Here is an 18,024-nt window from a genome sequence, read left to right on the forward strand (position 1 = left end):
ACAGGGGGGAGAGACAGGGGGGGGACAGGGGGGGGAGACGGGGGGGAGACAGGGGGAGAGACAGGGGGGGAGACAGGGGGGAGACAGGGGGAGAGACAGGGGGGAGAGACAGGAGGGGAGACAGGAGGGGAGACAGGGTGGGAGAGACAGGGGGAGAGACAGGGGGGGAGACAGGGGGGGAGAGACAGGGGGGGGAGACAGGGGGGAGACAGGGGGGGAGACAGGGGGGGGGAGACAGGGGAGAGACAGGGGGGGAGACAGGGGGGGAGACAGGGGGGGGAGACAGGGGGGAGAGACAGGGGGGAGAGACAGGAGGGGAGAGACAGGGGGGAGAGACAGGGGGGAGAGACAGGAGGGGAGACAGGAGGGGAGACAGGAGGGGGGAGACAGGGGGGGAGACAGGGGGGGAGAGACAGGGGGGGGAGACAGGGGGGGAGACAGGGGGGGGAGACAGGGGGGAGACGGGGGGGAGACAGGGGGGAGACAGGGGGGGGAGACAGGGGGGAGACGGGGGGGAGACAGGGGGGGGAGACAGGGGGGGAGACAGGGGGAGAGACAGGGGGGGGAGACAGGGGGGGGAGACAGGGGGGAGACAGGGGGGGGAGACAGGGGGGAGACGGGGGAGAGACAGGGGGAGAGACAGGGGGGAGAGACAGGAGGGAGAGACAGGGGGGGAGACAGGGGGGGAGAGACAGGGGGGGAGACAGGGGGGGAGACAGGGGGGAGAGACAGGGGGAGAGACAGGGGGAGAGACAGGGGGGAGAGACAGGGGGAGAGACAGGGGGAGAGACAGGGGGGAGAGACAGGGGGGAGAGACAGGAGGGAGACAGGGGGGAGAGACAGGGGGAGAGACAGGGGGAGAGACAGGGGGGAGAGACAGGGGGGAGAGACAGGGGGGGGAGACAGGGGGAGAGACAGGGGGGAGAGACAGGGGGGAGAGACAGGGGGGAGAGACAGGGGGGAGAGACAGGGGGGAGGAGACAGGGGGAGAGACAGAGGGGAGAGACAGGGGGAGAGACAGGGGGGAGAGACAGGGGGAGAGACAGGGGGGAGAGACAGGGGGGAGAGACAGGGGGGAGAGACAGGGGGGGGACAGGGGGGGAGACAGGGGGAGAGACAGGGGGGAGACAGGGGGGAGACGGGGGGGGGGAGACATGCTCTTTCAGTCCGAAAAACGCACAATAATCATAATAATGCATTTTATTTGTATTGAACTTTTCATTCAAAAGAATCTCAGAGTGCTACAGAGAGAAAAAAACAACAACCGTAAAAACATAATAAGTTAAAAACAAAACAACCTAAAAACATAATAAGTTAAAAACATAGTAAAAAACCCACAAAAAAATCACAAGAATCCAGGTTCAACAGTCAAAGGCCTTTTTGAATAAACAGGTTTTTAGGCCTGTCTTAAAAGAGTCCAGGCTCTGTACTGCCCTGCACAAGTTCCGTCAAAGACTCGATAGTTAAACAATGCTTAAATCAGGGTTCCCACACCTTCTGAAACATCACATTCAAGCACCTTTCAAGGACATTCAAGACTCAATTCCCTCAAATTCCCAAAGGACCCAACACGGCATAGTTTGAGACAGATCTAGATGAGAACTGATATAATAGGAACTCTCCGCTCACAGACAACAATTAAAAAGAGAGGCTTGAATGTGTGAACACTAGATGGTCTCTTGCCTTCTCTACCACAGCACAGCAAAACAATATATTGTGAAATATGTGTAAAGTTAAGCAATAGAGAGACTTATTTACTAGTTGACGAGCTAAGTAAAACATTTTTGAATATATATATAAAAACATTTTGAGAGAGAGAGGGGAATTCAAGCACTTTCAATGACCCACGTCTATTTTCAAAAACGTTTAAGACCTTGATTTTTTTGTAGGCTACTCAAATTCACAAACTTTCAAGGATTTCAAAGACCCGTGGGAGCCCTGATAAATGTCTGAATTCCCAGAATTCCAGAGTGATTTAGAGGCGATGGGCACTACTGGGCACCATAACACTACACACACACACACACACACACACACACACACACACACACACACACACACACACACACACACACACACACACACACACACACCTTTGGTCACCATTTGGGATTCCTCTTACAGAATTGTTCTCAGTATAAGAACAATATATAACAATATATACTACAACCTCTGTATAAAATGGAATCCATTACCTGATGGTGTCGTTGCCGTAGCAACCCACATCCCCGATGCCCAGGTCGTCCACCATCATCAGGACGAAGTTGGGCTTCCTGTCCGACGTCTCCGCCTGGGAGAGGAGGTCACTTCCTGTGGCCAGAAGCAGCAGGGGCGCCAGCAGGAGGAGCCTGAGGGACAGGAGGGGGGGCGGCTCTGTTCATTTGGTTTTAGACAGGGCGTGAGCTTAGAATGATATGGTTCTATCTCCGTTTAGAATGATAAGGTTCTATCTCCGTCTAGGGTAGTTTAGAATGATAAGGTTCTATCTCCGTCTAGAGTAGTTTAGAATGATAAGGTTCTAGCTCCGTCTAGGGTAGTTTAGAATGATAAGGTTCTATCTCTGTCTAGGGTAGTTTAGAATTATAAGGTTCTATCTCCGTCTAGGGTAGTTTAGAATGATAAGGTTCTATCTCCTCATTTAAAAAAATAACACCACACAGGAATTAATAAACACCTAATGGATGTAAAAAAAACTCAATTTTGACAAAAATGGAGATAGAACCTAACGTAATTCTAACGTCACGAGGGGTAGGCCTACAGTAAACTCATCTTAAATTCCAAAAGATGAAGAAAAAAAAACACTCTCATTCACACCAGCTTCCCTGTCATTAACATTATTTTCTCACACTCATCGTAAGTAAGTAAGTAAGTAAACCGTTATTTATACAGCACCCTTCCCAGCACGGATGCACAGGGTGCTTTACATATAAAATAAATACAAATAAAAAAGTGCAAATTCGAAACATCAATGATTACAAACAGAAAGGAGACAACATAAACAGGAACAATAATGAAGGCAAAATGTATTGTATCAATCGTCCTTTCAGTAATTCTATTTAATAATTAAGGTCCGAAATGTCAAGTCGACCACATCACATCTAGGTAAACGATCCACGGGTCACATGCCTACCAATCTGTCACTAGACTTATACAACACCCAGGTGTAAACAGTAATAACCCAGTAATAACCCATACCAGTCACATGGGGCGAAGCAATAATAATATCATATCATATTGTGAGACAGTTCACCATGGATAACTTTCCCTGTTGGTTATTGTTGCTTACACAACAGTTAGTTCCGACCAAGTAATTTGATTGGACAAGAGGCATTCCATGAGTGCTGATATACAGTATAACAGCGCTGGGACTTTTAACTACATGTATCACCGAAATGACCGTTAATACAAAGTAGCTAGCCTGCAGATGTTTGTGTTCAGGTTACTAGGCAACAGTCCAGTTGCGTAACTATTTTTTTGTTGACGGAGCCAAAATAAATGATTAAATAAACTAACAAATCATAATCTGTTGTCACTTATTACTGTTAACTAATAAATTGCGCTGTAGAACTGTTGTATAAAAGCAATATCACACTCGAAGTCGTGCTGCTGTTATACGGCCTCGTACCTACGACCGAATCACAGCCGTGCTGATATTCAGTAGAACAGCACTCCCTCGTGTGATATTGCTTAATTATATGTTACAAGTAGCATGTTGATTGGTTACTGTATGTCACATGATCACGCAGAGAGAGCTATATAGCTCGTTGCCTAGGTTACGTAAACAATCAGTTAGGGAACAACGCATTACTCTCTCTCTCTGTCTGTCTGTCTGTCTGTCTCTCTCTCTGTCTCTCTCTCTCTCTCTGTCTCTCTCTCTCTCTCTCTGTCTGTCTCTCTCTCTCTCTTTCTCTCTCTCTCTGTCTGTCTGTCTCTCTCTGTCTCTCTCTCTCTCTGTCTCTCTCTCTCTCTCTCTTTATCTGTCTGTCTGTCTCTCTCTGTCTGTCTGTCTGTCTCTCTCTCTATCTCTCTCTCTCTCTGTCTGTCTCTACATGTCTTACATGTAACGATGAATTGAGAATCAAGGACCCCAATTGAAATAAGCCAGTGGCTTTCTTGGGTTTTTATCCTGTTAGTTGACCTTGTATGTAATATGTACTTTCATGTACCTACTTCTGCAAATCTTCTAATAAAGTTTTCAATCAATCAATCAAAACTCTCTCTCTCTCTCTTTATCTGTCTGTCTGTCTCTCTCTCTCTCTTTATCTGTCTGTCTCTCTCTCTCTCTGTCTCTCTGTCTCTCTCTCTCTCTCCCTCTCTCCCTCTCTCTCTCTCTCTCTCTCTCTCTCTCTCTCTCTCTCTCTCTCTCTCTCTCGCTCTCATGTTCTGTGCCAGAGCTAGATTCCCTCAACCTGCTAACCTGCCCTCTGTGACACAATGGTTCTTGCCAATGGTTCAACTCAACGGTGAAAGCACGACAACACATTACGCGAGATGTCTAGAGGTCGAATGATCTTAGATAAGATAAGACAGTCTGAGTACCTACAGGGAAGCGCAAAGTCTCAGTAGCAGCAACGGCGTATTCTTGCAGAGTACTAGTGTTGTTACTTCTTACAGAAAAGTCGGATTACAACGAAACAAGTGTAGTAACATGTTGTCTCCCGCGAATATGTACCGTACCCCCCCCCCCCCCTCTCTCCCTGTGTGAATTGATGACAATTAGTTATACGTATGACTGAAACTTGTGGCGCAGAAGAATTCACAGTATTCGGCTACTTGAAAACAGTCCAAAAGCAGCATTCTGTGCACCCTAGTATAACGGTGTTGTATGCACCCCCCTAGTATAACAGTGTTGTATGCACCCCCCCTAGTATAACGGTGTTGTTGTTGTTTTAATGATAAGCTCTCATTTCAGCCGCAGCATCACAACCACACTCCTGCACAACCTCCACACACTCCTACACACTCCTGCACAACCTCCACACACTCCTACACACTCCTGCACAACCTGCACACTCCTACACACTCCTACACACTCCTACACACTCCTACACACTCCTACACACTCCTACACACTCCTGCACACACCTACACACTCCTACACACTCCTACACACTCCTACACACTCCCACACACTCCTACACACTCACACACACACACACTCCTACACACGCACACACTCCTACACACTCCTGCACACTCCTACACACTCCTACACACTCCTACACACTCCTACACACTCCTACACACTCCTACACAACCTGCACACACTCCTACACACTCATACACACTCCAACACACTCCTACACACTCCTACACACTCCTACACACTCCTGCACACTCCTACACACTCCTACACACTCCTGCACACTCCTACACACTCCTACACAATCCTACACACTCCTACACACTCCTACACACTCCTGCACACTCCTACACACTCCTACACACTCCTACACACTCCTACACACTCCTACACACTCCTGCACACTCCTACACACTCCTACACACTCCTACACACACTCCTACACACTCCTACACACTCCTACACACTCCTACACACTCCTACACACACTCCTACACACTCCTACACACTCCTACACACTCCTACACACTCCTACACACTCCTACACACTCCTGCACACACACACTCCTACACACTCCTACACACTCCTGCACACTCCTACACACTCCTGCACACTCCTACACACTCCTACACACTCCTGCACACCCCTACACACTCCTACACACTCCTACACATTCCTACACACTCCTGCACACTCCTACACACTCCTACACACTCCTACACACTCCTACACACTCCTGCACACTCCTACACACTCCTACACACTCCTACACACTCCTACACACTCCTGCACACTCCTACACACTCCTACACACTCCTACACACTCCTACACACTCCTACACAACCTGCACACACTCCTACACACTCCTACACACTCCTACACACTCCTACACACTCCTACACACTCCTACACAACCTCCACACACTCCTACACACTCCTACACACTCCTACACACTCCTGCACACTCCTACACACTCCTACACACTCCTACACACTCCTACACACTCCTACACACTCCTACACACTCCTGCACACTCCTACACACTCCTACACACTCCTACACACTCCTACACAACCTGCACACACTCCTACACACTCCTACACACTCCTACACACTCCAACACACTCCAACACACTCCTACACACTCCTACACACTCCTACACACTCCTACACACTCCAACACACTCCTACACACACCTACACACTCCTACACACTCCTACACACTCCTACACACTCCTACACACTCCAACACACTCCTACACACTCCTACACACACCTACACACTCCTGCACACTCCTACACACTCCTACACACTCCTGCACAACCTGCACAACCTGCACACTCCTACACACTCCTACACACTCCTACACACTCCTACACACTCCTACACACTCCAACACACTCCTACACACACCTACACACTCCTACACACTCCTACACACTCCTACACACTCCAACACACTCCTACACACTCCTACACACTCCTACACACTCCAACACACTCCTACACACTCCTACACACACCTACACACTCCTGCACACTCCTACACACTCCTACACACTCCTGCACACTCCTACACACTCCTACACACTCCTACACACTCCTACACACTCCTACACACTCCTGCACACTCCTACACACTCCTACACACTCCTACACACTCCTACACACTCCTCCACACTCCTACACACTCCTACACACTCCTACACACTCCTACACACTCCTGCACAACCTGCACACACTCCTCCACACTCCTCCACACTCCACACACTCCTACACACTCCTACACACTCCTACACACTCCTACACACTCCTACACACTCCTACACACTCCCACACACTCCTACACACTCCTACACACTCCTGCACACTCCTACACACTCCTACACACTCCTACACACTCCTGCACACTCCTACACACTCCTACACACACACACACTCCTACACACTCCTACACACTCCACACACTCCTACACACTCCTACACACTCCTACACACTCCTACACACTCCTGCACACTCCTACACACTCCTACACACTCCTGCACAACCTGCACACACTCCTACACACTCCTACACACTCCTACACACTCCTACACAACCTGCACACACTCCTGCACAACCTGCACACACTCCTACACACTCCTACACACACCTACACACTCCTACACACTCCTACACACTCCTACACACTCCTACACACTCCACACACTCCTACACACTCCTACACACTCCTACACACTCCTACACACTCCTGCACACTCCTACACACTCCTACACACTCCTACACAACCTGCACACACTCCTGCACAACCTGCACACACTCCTACACACTCCTACACACTCCTACACACTCCTGCAAACGTGTCATTCAACCGTTTCCTCAAATGTATCCCAGTGGTGTTGGAGACACATATCGTGTCACATCCGAACGGACAGACCCCCTCCCCGATGTGTGTGTGTGTGTGTGTGTGTGTGTGTGTGTGTGTGTGTGTGTGTGTGTGTGTGTGTGTGTGTGGTTGTGCTGGTCAAGGCTTCTTACCCCATTGTCACTCAGACCAACGCGATCCGGAGTTGCAAAAGCAGTCAGAGATTTCCGACTAGACGAAATTGGTATTCGTTCGTCTTCCCGTCAATACGGGAAACTGACGTGGCTGCATTACCGTATTGACGGGAAGACGAACGAATACCAACAACCGTATGCACTGAAGAAATCAAATGTAAAATGTTCAGAAGAAAACAAAACATATAGGTTTACTCAAAGACCCAGACAAGACATGGACTTTGATGATAAGCTATACATTAAGTATGTACTCTCTGACTGTTTATAACACGTTTAAAACACAGGATATGCCCTGTATATTCTTAACTGTTTAAAGGAATAGTTCATGATTATGAATGAATGAATGAATGGTCTTTATTGTCATTAATACAGTACAGGTGCCATACAACCCCAAAACATTTTGGGGGGGGGGGCTTCCCTGGTGCTAGGAAAAAAATACTAAAAACAAGAAGGGAAAAGAGCTGGTTTACATAAATAAAGGCTATGTACACTATCCACTATACTACTACTTTATACAACAGTTAGTTCCGACCAAGTAATTTGATTGGACAAGAGGCATTCCATGAGTTACGATATGTAGTATAACAGCACTGGGACTTTTAACTATAGGTATCACTCCGCCGCACAGGTGTTAAATTAGACTACATTGTTACTAAGAAGACATTAGCCAATCAGCGAGCAAAGCAAAAGTTTTTAAATCCTCAATTTTGGCCGCCATTGGCTAAAAGCTGTAATTTGGCTCTACAAGTGTTAATATATCATTTTATGAAGTTTTAATATGTTTTCAGGCGAGAAAGTAACCATATATATTCACAAAATGTATCCGGTTTATCAAAATAACCCGTTTATATATCTGATCTGACGTTTTTTTCCCCACTTCTGTGGGAAACTTCGCTAGTTGAACAGTCCCGTTGCGGAACAATTTTTTCTTGACAGAGCTGTGACGATCCACACTTGAACCAATAGTGGGCGCTATACATCTGTTGTCCTGTTGACCTTCTCTTTTGGTTCCAGATGGGCACAGGTGGGGGTGATCATCCTAATTGTCCCAGGAACTTTAAGAGGGGGTCAAATTGATGGACTCGCTCTCTTCCTTTGTCGACCAGCAGCCGTTTTTGGTTGTCGTTACTATTTTCTTTATCATTATTTCCATTTAAACATTATATTCTTTAATAAATCTCCTATTATTGTTATCCATGTGTCGTCTCCCTTTTTGTCACCTTGTCAAGAGCCAGGCAAGCGTAACAGAGCCAAAATAAATGATTAAATAAACAAACAAATCATAATCTGTTGTCACTTATTACTGTTAACTAATAAATTGCGCTGTAGAACTGTTGTATAAAAGCAATATCACACTCGAGGTCGTGTGTTATACGGAATATCAGCACGTTCAGTATAACACACTCCCTCTCGTGTGATATTGCTTAAATACTATACAAATAAAACACTGCGCTGTACTCTATGCTATGCTATAAATATCCTAACATTTCCTATCTCTGAACCTTATGTACACGAGGGTTGTCATATTGCACATAGTATTATTGCACATTCATTTAAAGTGTCGCAGTTTGCAGGTTTGAAATGTTCACAGTTGTATTTCAGTATTGCACTTGATTACAATCAATTACAATTATGATGATTATTATTCTGCTTTAATTGGATTATTAAGTTATGGATTGTGCACTATGTTATCCTGAACTATGATCTGAGCATACCTACACAACATGTCTAAGTGTTACCTATCAAATCCTGCTTCTGCATCTCATCATCATATTTCTAATGCTATAAGCAGTTATGTTAATCAGCCATGATATGGCTCCATTCATTGTTCCTTCAATGATATGAAGTCTGCCAGTACCACAAGAGGAGAAACAGACCCACACTATGATACTTCCACCTCCAAACGTCACTGTTGGTATAGTGTTATTCAGGTGATGTGCAGTGCCATTTCTCCTCCAAACATGGTGTGTTATGTGACAGCCAAAACTTTAAATTTTGGTCTCATCTGACCAGAGTACATGCTCCCAGTAGTTCACTGGCTTGTCCAAATGTTGTTTGGCAAACCTTAAACGAGCTTCAACTTTTTTTCAGTAGTGGAGTCTTGCGGGCTGAGCGTGCACAGAGGCCATGGCGGTGGAGTGCATTGCCTACTGTCCTTTCTGTCACAGTTGTACCTGCTGCCTCCAAGTCTTTCTGGAGCTCTTTCCTAGTGGTCCTTGGCTCTTTGGCTACTCTTCTAAGTCTCCTTCTGACTCTTCTAAGTCTCCTTCTGACTCCCTGATCAGAAATCTTGCGAGGAGCTCCTGTGCGTGGCCGGTTGATGGTGGAGTGATGTTGCTTCCACTTACGGATAATGTCCCCAATCACTGGCGGACTCAGGGGGGGGGGGGGGCAGAGGGTGCGACCGCCCCTCCTGGTGCCCCCACAGTTGAAAAACGTCTCTCTTAAGTGGCCTTTTGAGTGGCAAAAATGCCCTTTTGAGTGGCAAAATTAGAGGATGTGCCCTATTGGCTGCCCTTCCAATGGTCTAAACGTGACCATGTGCACTGATGGGGTCCCATGTTGTGGAGTAGGTGCCCTTTTTTTCTTTTCGCCCCTGCCCTTCAAACAGTCTGAGTCCGCAACTGCCCCCAATGGTGCTTACTGGAAGATTCAGAAGTTGTGAAATACGTCTGTAGCCAATTCCATTTCCATGTTTTGATGGTTGCGACGGTCTTGAGCCAGCTCTTTGCCTTTACCCATCATTAGATGTGTGTGCGTCACCTTGGTAACAAACAAACCCTTTTAAAGCCCATCTATATATTCTAACCCAGCTGACATTAATTAGCACAGATTGGAGGTAGAGTTGCCTCCTAATTAGCGATGGTTTTCAGCTGGTTCCTTGCCTTTGCTGTGTTCTGCTTTCTCTAAGGCTACGTTCACACATTAGGCTAGGTGCACGATCTCCACTACTTCCTGAAAGGCACCTTGCATGAACATATCCTGTCTCACTCTATTGGTTTAATTGATTAATCAGCTGTGCGGTAAACTGTTGGAACACACAGTGCACAGCTGATTAATCAATTAAACCAATAGAGTGAGACAGGATATGTTCATGCAAGGTGCCTTTCAGGAAGTAGTGGAGATCGTGCACCTAGCCTATTCCGATTTTTTACACAGATCCGATTTTTTAGTTTTTTTGCTTTGGCAGTTCACATGACTTTTAAAATGTGACCTATATTTGACCTACATTGACTCCCGTGTGAACATTGCACGGCCCTGAACAGACCCGCATGTGCAGAAGGATAGCGCACTGCTTACAATAATAATAATAATAATAATAATACAGTAGACTTATAGAGCGCTTTTCTAGACACTCAAAGACGCTTTACAAACTGAAAAGATCGAGTAGTAAAATAAAAAGAAGTGTCTTTGTAGGATACAGGTCTACTCTGTATACTGTCTGCAAGTATATCTAGATTTATGATATATAATATATATGATAATGTAGTGCCGGAGGAAAAAGGAAAGACGTAGGCAACGTAATGATAACTGTTTAATCAAAACAACAACTTGTACTCTCAGTACAGGACCAGAAAATGGTTACCAAAACTCGTGTATCTAAACAGGAAGGTGCAACGTTAATAATCCTCCCCTCTGCCCCTAGTGCCAGAACTGGTTCCCTCCCACTACACAACCAACAGTAAGAGGAGAACATGAACCCATAATGTAGTCACTACACCAGCCCCCCCAGTGTTCACCTCAATATTGGAAATCCTCACGGCGAGGAGGGCGTATGGCCCGGCCCCTACGATCGTAGGTAAAGTCAGGAGGTGCGGGAGGAGGTGTGACATCGCCCATCACGTCCTCCTGCAGGGAAGGACGGGGGGCAGCGACGACCGGGGGCTCGCGAGCTGCGGGGGGTTGTCGGGGTCGGAGGGGGGAATGGCCAGGGCGCGGCAGGGGAGGTAGGACTGGAGGCCGGCCTCTGCGCGGTGGCAGGGCCAAGTCCAGGGGCAGTTCAAGGTCCAAGTGGGCCGGTTTGAGGCGATCAACGGACACACACTCAGGCCTACCCCCCATGTCAACCATGAAGTTCTTGGCTCCGGCCTCGATGACACGGAAAGGCCCGTCATAAGGAGGACGTAGTGGAGTCCTGTGGCCATCATGACGAATGAAAACGAACCTCGCTGAGTGCAGCTCCGGGGGCACCCTCGAAGTAGGGACACCATGCTGCGTAGTCGGGACCGGGACGAAGGTCCTGGCGCTGTCCAGCAGGGAGGCGCGCTGAGCGGCGGCGGACCAGGGCTCCGTTGACTTGGGAATGAAGTCACCGGGGACCCGCAGCGGCTGTCCAAACACCAGCTCAGCGGACGACGACTGGAGGTCCTCCTTAGGCGCTGTCCTGAGCCCCAGCATGACCCACGGCAGCTTGTCAAGCCAGTCGCTGTCCGTGAGGCTGGCTCGAAGGGCGGCCTTCATGGATCGATGGAAACGCTCACAGAGCCCGTTCGCCTGCGGGTGATAGGCGGTTGTGCGGTGGAGCTTGACCCCCAGATTCTCCGCCACCGCTGCCCACAGCTCTGAAGTAAACTGTGAGCCACGGTCAGAGGAGAGATCAGCAGGGGTGCCGTAGCGGGAGACCCACACCGCGATGAACGCCCGGGCCAGGTCGGGGGCTGTCGTTGAGGAGAGCGGAACTGCCTCCGGCCAGCGAGTCGTCCTGTCCACCATGGTAAAGAGATAGGTGTATCCGTGCGAGGGGGGCAGCGGCCCTACCAGGTCCACGTTTACATGATCGAACCTCCGCTCAGGCACAGAGAACTGCTCCAGGGGGGCCTTGACGTGTCGATGCACCTTGGCGCGCTGGCAGGCGATGCACGTGTCAACCCAGGCCCTCACATCCCTCTTGAGCCCATGCCAGACGAATTTCTCTGACACCAGCCGTGAGGACGGTTTCCTACCAGGGTGAGACAAGCCGTGTATCGCCTCGAAGGCGGGGCGCCTCCAGTTGGCGGTCGGACCACGGCTCCGCCACCTTGGACATGGCGTGCGTGAGTGGCTTGTGGTCCACGTAGGCCGTAAACTCGCGGCCCTCCAGTAAAAAACGGAAGTGTCTGACAGCAAGCCACAGCCCGAGGAGCTCCCTGTCGAATGTGCTGTACCTTTGCTCTCTGGGAGACAGCTGGCGGCTGAAGAATGCAAGAGGCTGCCAGGCGTCCCCAACCCACTGTTCGTACACCGCTCCCACAGCAAAGTCAGAGGCGTCCGTGGTGAGAGCAGTGGGTGCCGAGGGCGAGGGGTGGGCCAACATGGCAGCGCGGGCCAGGGCCGCCTTGGTGTCCTGAAAGGCTTTGACACGCTCCGCCGTCCAGTCCACCGGCTGCTTCAGAGTCTTGCCCTTCTGGGCATCGTACAGAGGCCGCAGGATGTGAGCGATGTGGTGGAGGAAGCGATAGTAGAAGGTTACCATCCCGATGAACCCCTTGAGCTCGCTGATTGTGCTGGGGCGCGGGAAAGCAGCGACAGCTTCTACCTTCGAGGGGAGGGGGGTCACCCCCTCTGCGGAGACCCGGTGCCCGAGAAAGTCGATGGCGTTCCGTCCGAACTCACACTTCGCCGGATTGACAATCAGCCCATGTTGGCTGAGCCGTGTGAAAAGGGCCCGGAGGTGGGACAGGTGCTCCTCCTCCGTGGTGCTTGCGACGAGGATGTCATCCAAGTAGACGAAGAGGAATGGTAGGTCCCGGAGCACCGAGTGCATGAGGCGTTGGAAGGTCTGCGCCGCGTTCTTCAGGCCGAACGGCATCCGCAGAAACTCGAAGAGCCCAAATGGCGTGATTACGGCCGTCTTAGGGACGTCCTCGGGGTGCACCGGCACCTGATGGTACCCCCGTACCAGGTCCACTTTGGAGAAGAAGCGTTTGCCTGCCAGGTTCGCTGAAAAGTCCTGGACATGTGGGACCGGGTAGCGGTCAGGCTTGGACGCGTCGTTGAGGCGGCGGTAGTCCCCACATGGGCGCCACCCGCCGTCTGACTTAGGGACGATGTGCAGGGGAGACGCCCAGGGGCTGCTCGAGCGCCGAACGATGCCCACCTGCTCCATATGCGCAAACTCCGCCCTGGCGATGGCCAGCTTCTCCGGGTTGAGGCGCCTGGCCCTGGCGTGGAGGGGAGGCCCCTCGGTCTCGATGTGGTGCTCCACTCCGTGTTTCACCGTGGGCGCGGAGAAGGTGGGCTTGGTAAGGTCGGGGAATTCGGCGAGCAGCCGAAGGTACTGGTCACTTTCGGCGAGCGTATTGGACCACCCGCTGTAGACCGCCTCCCCCTGCGTACAGGCGAATGAAGCGAAAGTCTGTGAGTTGACCAGGCGCCTGTTCCCCACGTCCACCAACAGGTTGTGGGCGCACAGAAAATCCGCACCAAGGAGGGGAAATGTGACAGCCGCTATGACAAAATCCCACGAAAAACATTGCCCTCCGAAGCACACGTCCACCGCCCTAGTGCCGTAAGAGCAGATAGGTGTGCCGTCCGCGCCTGCCAACTGCGGACCACGCTCCTCCTTCGCCATATCCGATCTCTCTGCCGGAATGATGCTCCACTGGGCACCTGTGTCACAAAGGAAACTGCGACCAGAGGCGGTGTCTTGTATGAAGAGCAGCCTGTTGGTGACGCCAGCGCTCAGGGCCACTACTGAGCGCCGGCCCCGCCGTTTCCCGTCGGTCCGAAGGTGCAGGGTGAGCGGCACCGTTTGGCCTTGGCGCCAAAAGTGGCGTGGTAGAAACAATGGCCCGCAGCGTTACCCTGCTGGCCAGAAGGTCTGGCGTCATCCTTCGCTCTCCTGCGACGGTCGGGTGGCGGGGCGGCCGCGGGAGCGAGCAGGTCGGGGGACCGTTGAGGCATGGCCAAGACGAACCGGTCCGCCTCCCTGGCCAGGGCGCGGGGCTCCATGATGGCGGTGTTGGCCAGCGCCATCCTAACTTGAGCTGGCAATGTGCGCATGAACAGCTCTGTGAAGAGGATCATGGGGTCTTCTGTACCGAGCAGGTTTAGCATCCTCTCCATGCTCGCAGAAGGCCTCTCGTCACCCAAGTCCGACATGGCAAATAGGCGACGCACCCTCTCCGCAGTGGACAGTTCAAATGTCTCTAGAAGCAGGGCCTTGAGGCGCTCATATTTGTTCGTCGTCGGGGGAGCAGACAAAAAACCTACCACTCGAGCCGCGGTGGAGCTGCCCAACATTGCCACAGCATGGTTGTACCGGTCGTCGTCGTCATCGATGTCACTTTTATTGAAATGTGCCTCTACAATAGCAAACCATGCAGCAGGCGTTGAGTCCCTACCTTACCATGAGTGCGACACCCAATCACGTCAGGGTCACCAGTGTAGTGCCGGAGGAAAAAGGAAAGACGTAGGCAACGTAATGATAACTGTTTAATCAAAACAACAACTTGTACTCTCAGTACAGGACCAGAAAATGGTTACCAAAACTCGTGTATCTAAACAGGAAGGTGCAACGTTAATAATCCTCCCCTCTGCCCCTAGTGCCAGAACTGGTTCCCTCCCACTACACAACCAACAGTAAGAGGAGAACATGAACCCATAATGTAGTCACTACACCAACATGATAACGTTACAAACTGATTCATTTTCAGGTTTTTGTGCAGCGGAAGCCGGCAAAGATATGAGCAAGATATGACCATATGCGTCTAGAGTGCAGGGTTACCAGATGGGGCGGGTTACCGCCGAATGGATTGATTGATTGATTGAAAACTTTATTAGAAGATTTGCAGAAGTAGGTACATGAAAGTACATATTACATACAAGGTCAACTAACAGGATAAAAACCCAAGAAAGCCACTGGCTTATTTCAATTGGGGTCCTTGATTCTCAATTCATCGTTACATGTAAGACAGACAATAAAAACTAGTACTATCTACAAGATAATACAGACAAATAACTAGTACTATCTACAAGATAAACACACATCCATCATGGGAAGAACAATACAACAAAACATAAGGTATGTACAGCGGGTAGGACAGGTGGGGACATACACCACAGGTGGGGGCGGGGGACAAAACACAAAGTATGTACAATGGGTAGTTCGGGCGGGGGGACAAAACAACAAGTATGTACAGTGTGTGGTCATGGTGGGGGGGGGGGGGTACAAAAACACCAGTAGATTTAGGCGGGGGGGAGGGGGGGGGGGCGACATAATAACATTGCGTTTGCTCAGAGTGTAGACCAGGTAGGGGGGTGGGACAAAACAACTAGTATGTGCAGAGGGTATTTCGGGTGGGGGGGGGGGGGGGGGGGGTGGGAGACATAACAACAAAACAACAAGAATATATAGAGGGTAGTCCAGGTGGGGGTGTAGTCTTTTAATTTGATTTTTGATTTAGAGGGTCCAGTTACGGATTGCAGCCTCCTGTAAATGTTTTTTGAGAGTGGTTTTGAAGGTGGGCAGTGTTTTGCACTCCTTTAAGATTATAGGAAGGGCGTTCCACATTTTTACTGCATAGTTTGCAAACGAGTTTAACCCCTTGTTTGTGGTGCAACGCGGTTGAACGTGGTTCGTGGAGCTTCCTCTGGTGTTGTATGTGTGGACGTTGTTCACTTTTTGGAAGTATGTTGACAGGTACTTGGGTGTCTTTGTGGTGTAGCGTATCTTGAAGACCAGGCCCAGTGCAAGCTGCTGCACTCTGTCAACTACTCGTAGCCAATCAAGGCTAAAAAAATGAGCAGCGGTTAGATGTGTCCTAGGGTTGAGGCCTAGCAGAAGCCTAACCAGTTTATTTTGGGCTGTCTGGAGTCTTGTTTTTAGGGCCTTTGTGGTTCTATAGTACCATGATGTTACGGCATAGTCGAAGTGACATTGAATGAGAGCTCCTGATAGGGTCCTCAGTGTGTTTTTACTGACAAGTGAGGATATCCTGTACAAGAATCTAGTTCTATGGTTAACTTTTTTGATTACTTTTGCTGCCATTTTATCTCCGGAAAGATTTGCCTCTAAGATGGAGCCCAGGTATGTAATATCCTCTTTTCTTGTGATAGTAATGTTACCCACTTTTATATTGTAATTTACAGCCTTTCTGAGTTTAGATGGGGATCCGTATAGGATGGTTTCAGTTTTACCTAGGTGTATTGATAGTTTATTGTCAGCTAGCCAGATGCAGATTCTACTCAGTTCAGTGCTTAGCGCTTTTTCCACCTGCAATATGTCCCTGTCAGAGACCAGCAGAGCCGAGTCATCCGCGAACAGGAACAAATTGCAATCACATGCTGATGACATGTCATTCACATATATTAGGAACAGTACTACTGGATTCATCAGTTATAGACTGGTTAGGCTGTAAATTGTCAATCCCATCTGGCAACCCTGCTAGAGTGACGTAAAAGTCGCATTAAACGCGACTTGACAGTTCAGACGGGGGCGCGTTGGTAAATATCAGACATGTATCCGATGTAATACCACCTCTGAACGCGACCCAGGTCGGACTTAAAAGAAGTCAGATTTCATGTGACTGTTCCCACGGTCATGCATAAATCAGACCTGAGTCGTGTGTCGGCAAAAATGTCGGGTATGTGGGTCACATTTCACTGCAGTGTGAACGTAGCCTCATTGTGTTCAATACTTTTTTCTTGTTTCATTCCACTTGATTACACATAACTTTATTTACATATTGACTTTAATGTTTCGATTTTTTGTCTGGATTGTTTGAGTTAATACCAAATTAACTCAAACAAGTCTGGTGCAAATTGGAACATGACATTTACTGGACAACATGTTGATGTGTTGTAATACTTATTTCCTCCACTGTATGGTAGTACTACAACCATGGTAGTACAGCCTCCTACAACCATATATGGTAGTACAGCCTCCTACAACCATATATGGTAGTACAGCCTCCTACAACCATGGTAGTACAGCCTCCTACAACCATGGTAGTACAGCCTCCTACAACCATATATGGTAGTACAGCTTCCTACAACCATATATGGTAGTACAGCCTCCTACAACCATATATGGTAGTACAGCTTCCTACAATTTACTACACGTTCATGCTGCAGCTTGTCAACGACAATGTCAACCAACAATCTGTCTACGAGTGCTGATAAGCCGGGGGTTTAAATACAGGAAGTGATGAAGTTGATGGCCAACAGGTGCACAAGACAGAACAGGTGGAGGTGATGATAGACAGGGAAAACCGGAGCCTGGCCACGCCCACACCTGGCCACGCCCACACCTGGCCACGCCCACACTCAACCCAAACAGACAGACAGGAGAGAGGGAGACAGACAGACAGACCGAGAGAGGGAGACAGACAGACAGGAGAGAGGGAGACATCGGCACACACAAGGTGGAAATGGAGGGCGGGACAACTGCTGAAAT

The 18,024-nt window shown here is 49.4% G+C and overlaps 1 protein-coding gene across 1 annotated transcript in view; it reads right to left on the bottom strand.

Moving 5' to 3' along the window:
• The window catches only part of LOC308153192 (arylsulfatase D-like), a gene marked incomplete at its 5' end in the record, with an annotated part of 89,686 nt that overhangs the window by 13,928 nt on the left and 57,734 nt on the right, over positions 1-18,024 (bottom strand). The window contains one exon of the mRNA XM_080526278.1: positions 2,196-2,373. Coding sequence (XP_080382404.1) covers positions 2,196-2,373 — 178 coding nt within the window. The remainder of the gene's footprint in view (positions 1-2,195; positions 2,374-18,024) is intronic.

Source organism: Nansenia antarctica (genome assembly GCF_963989245.1).
Source record: "Nansenia antarctica genome assembly, chromosome: 3".
Lineage (NCBI taxonomy): Eukaryota > Metazoa > Chordata > Actinopteri > Argentiniformes > Microstomatidae > Nansenia > Nansenia antarctica.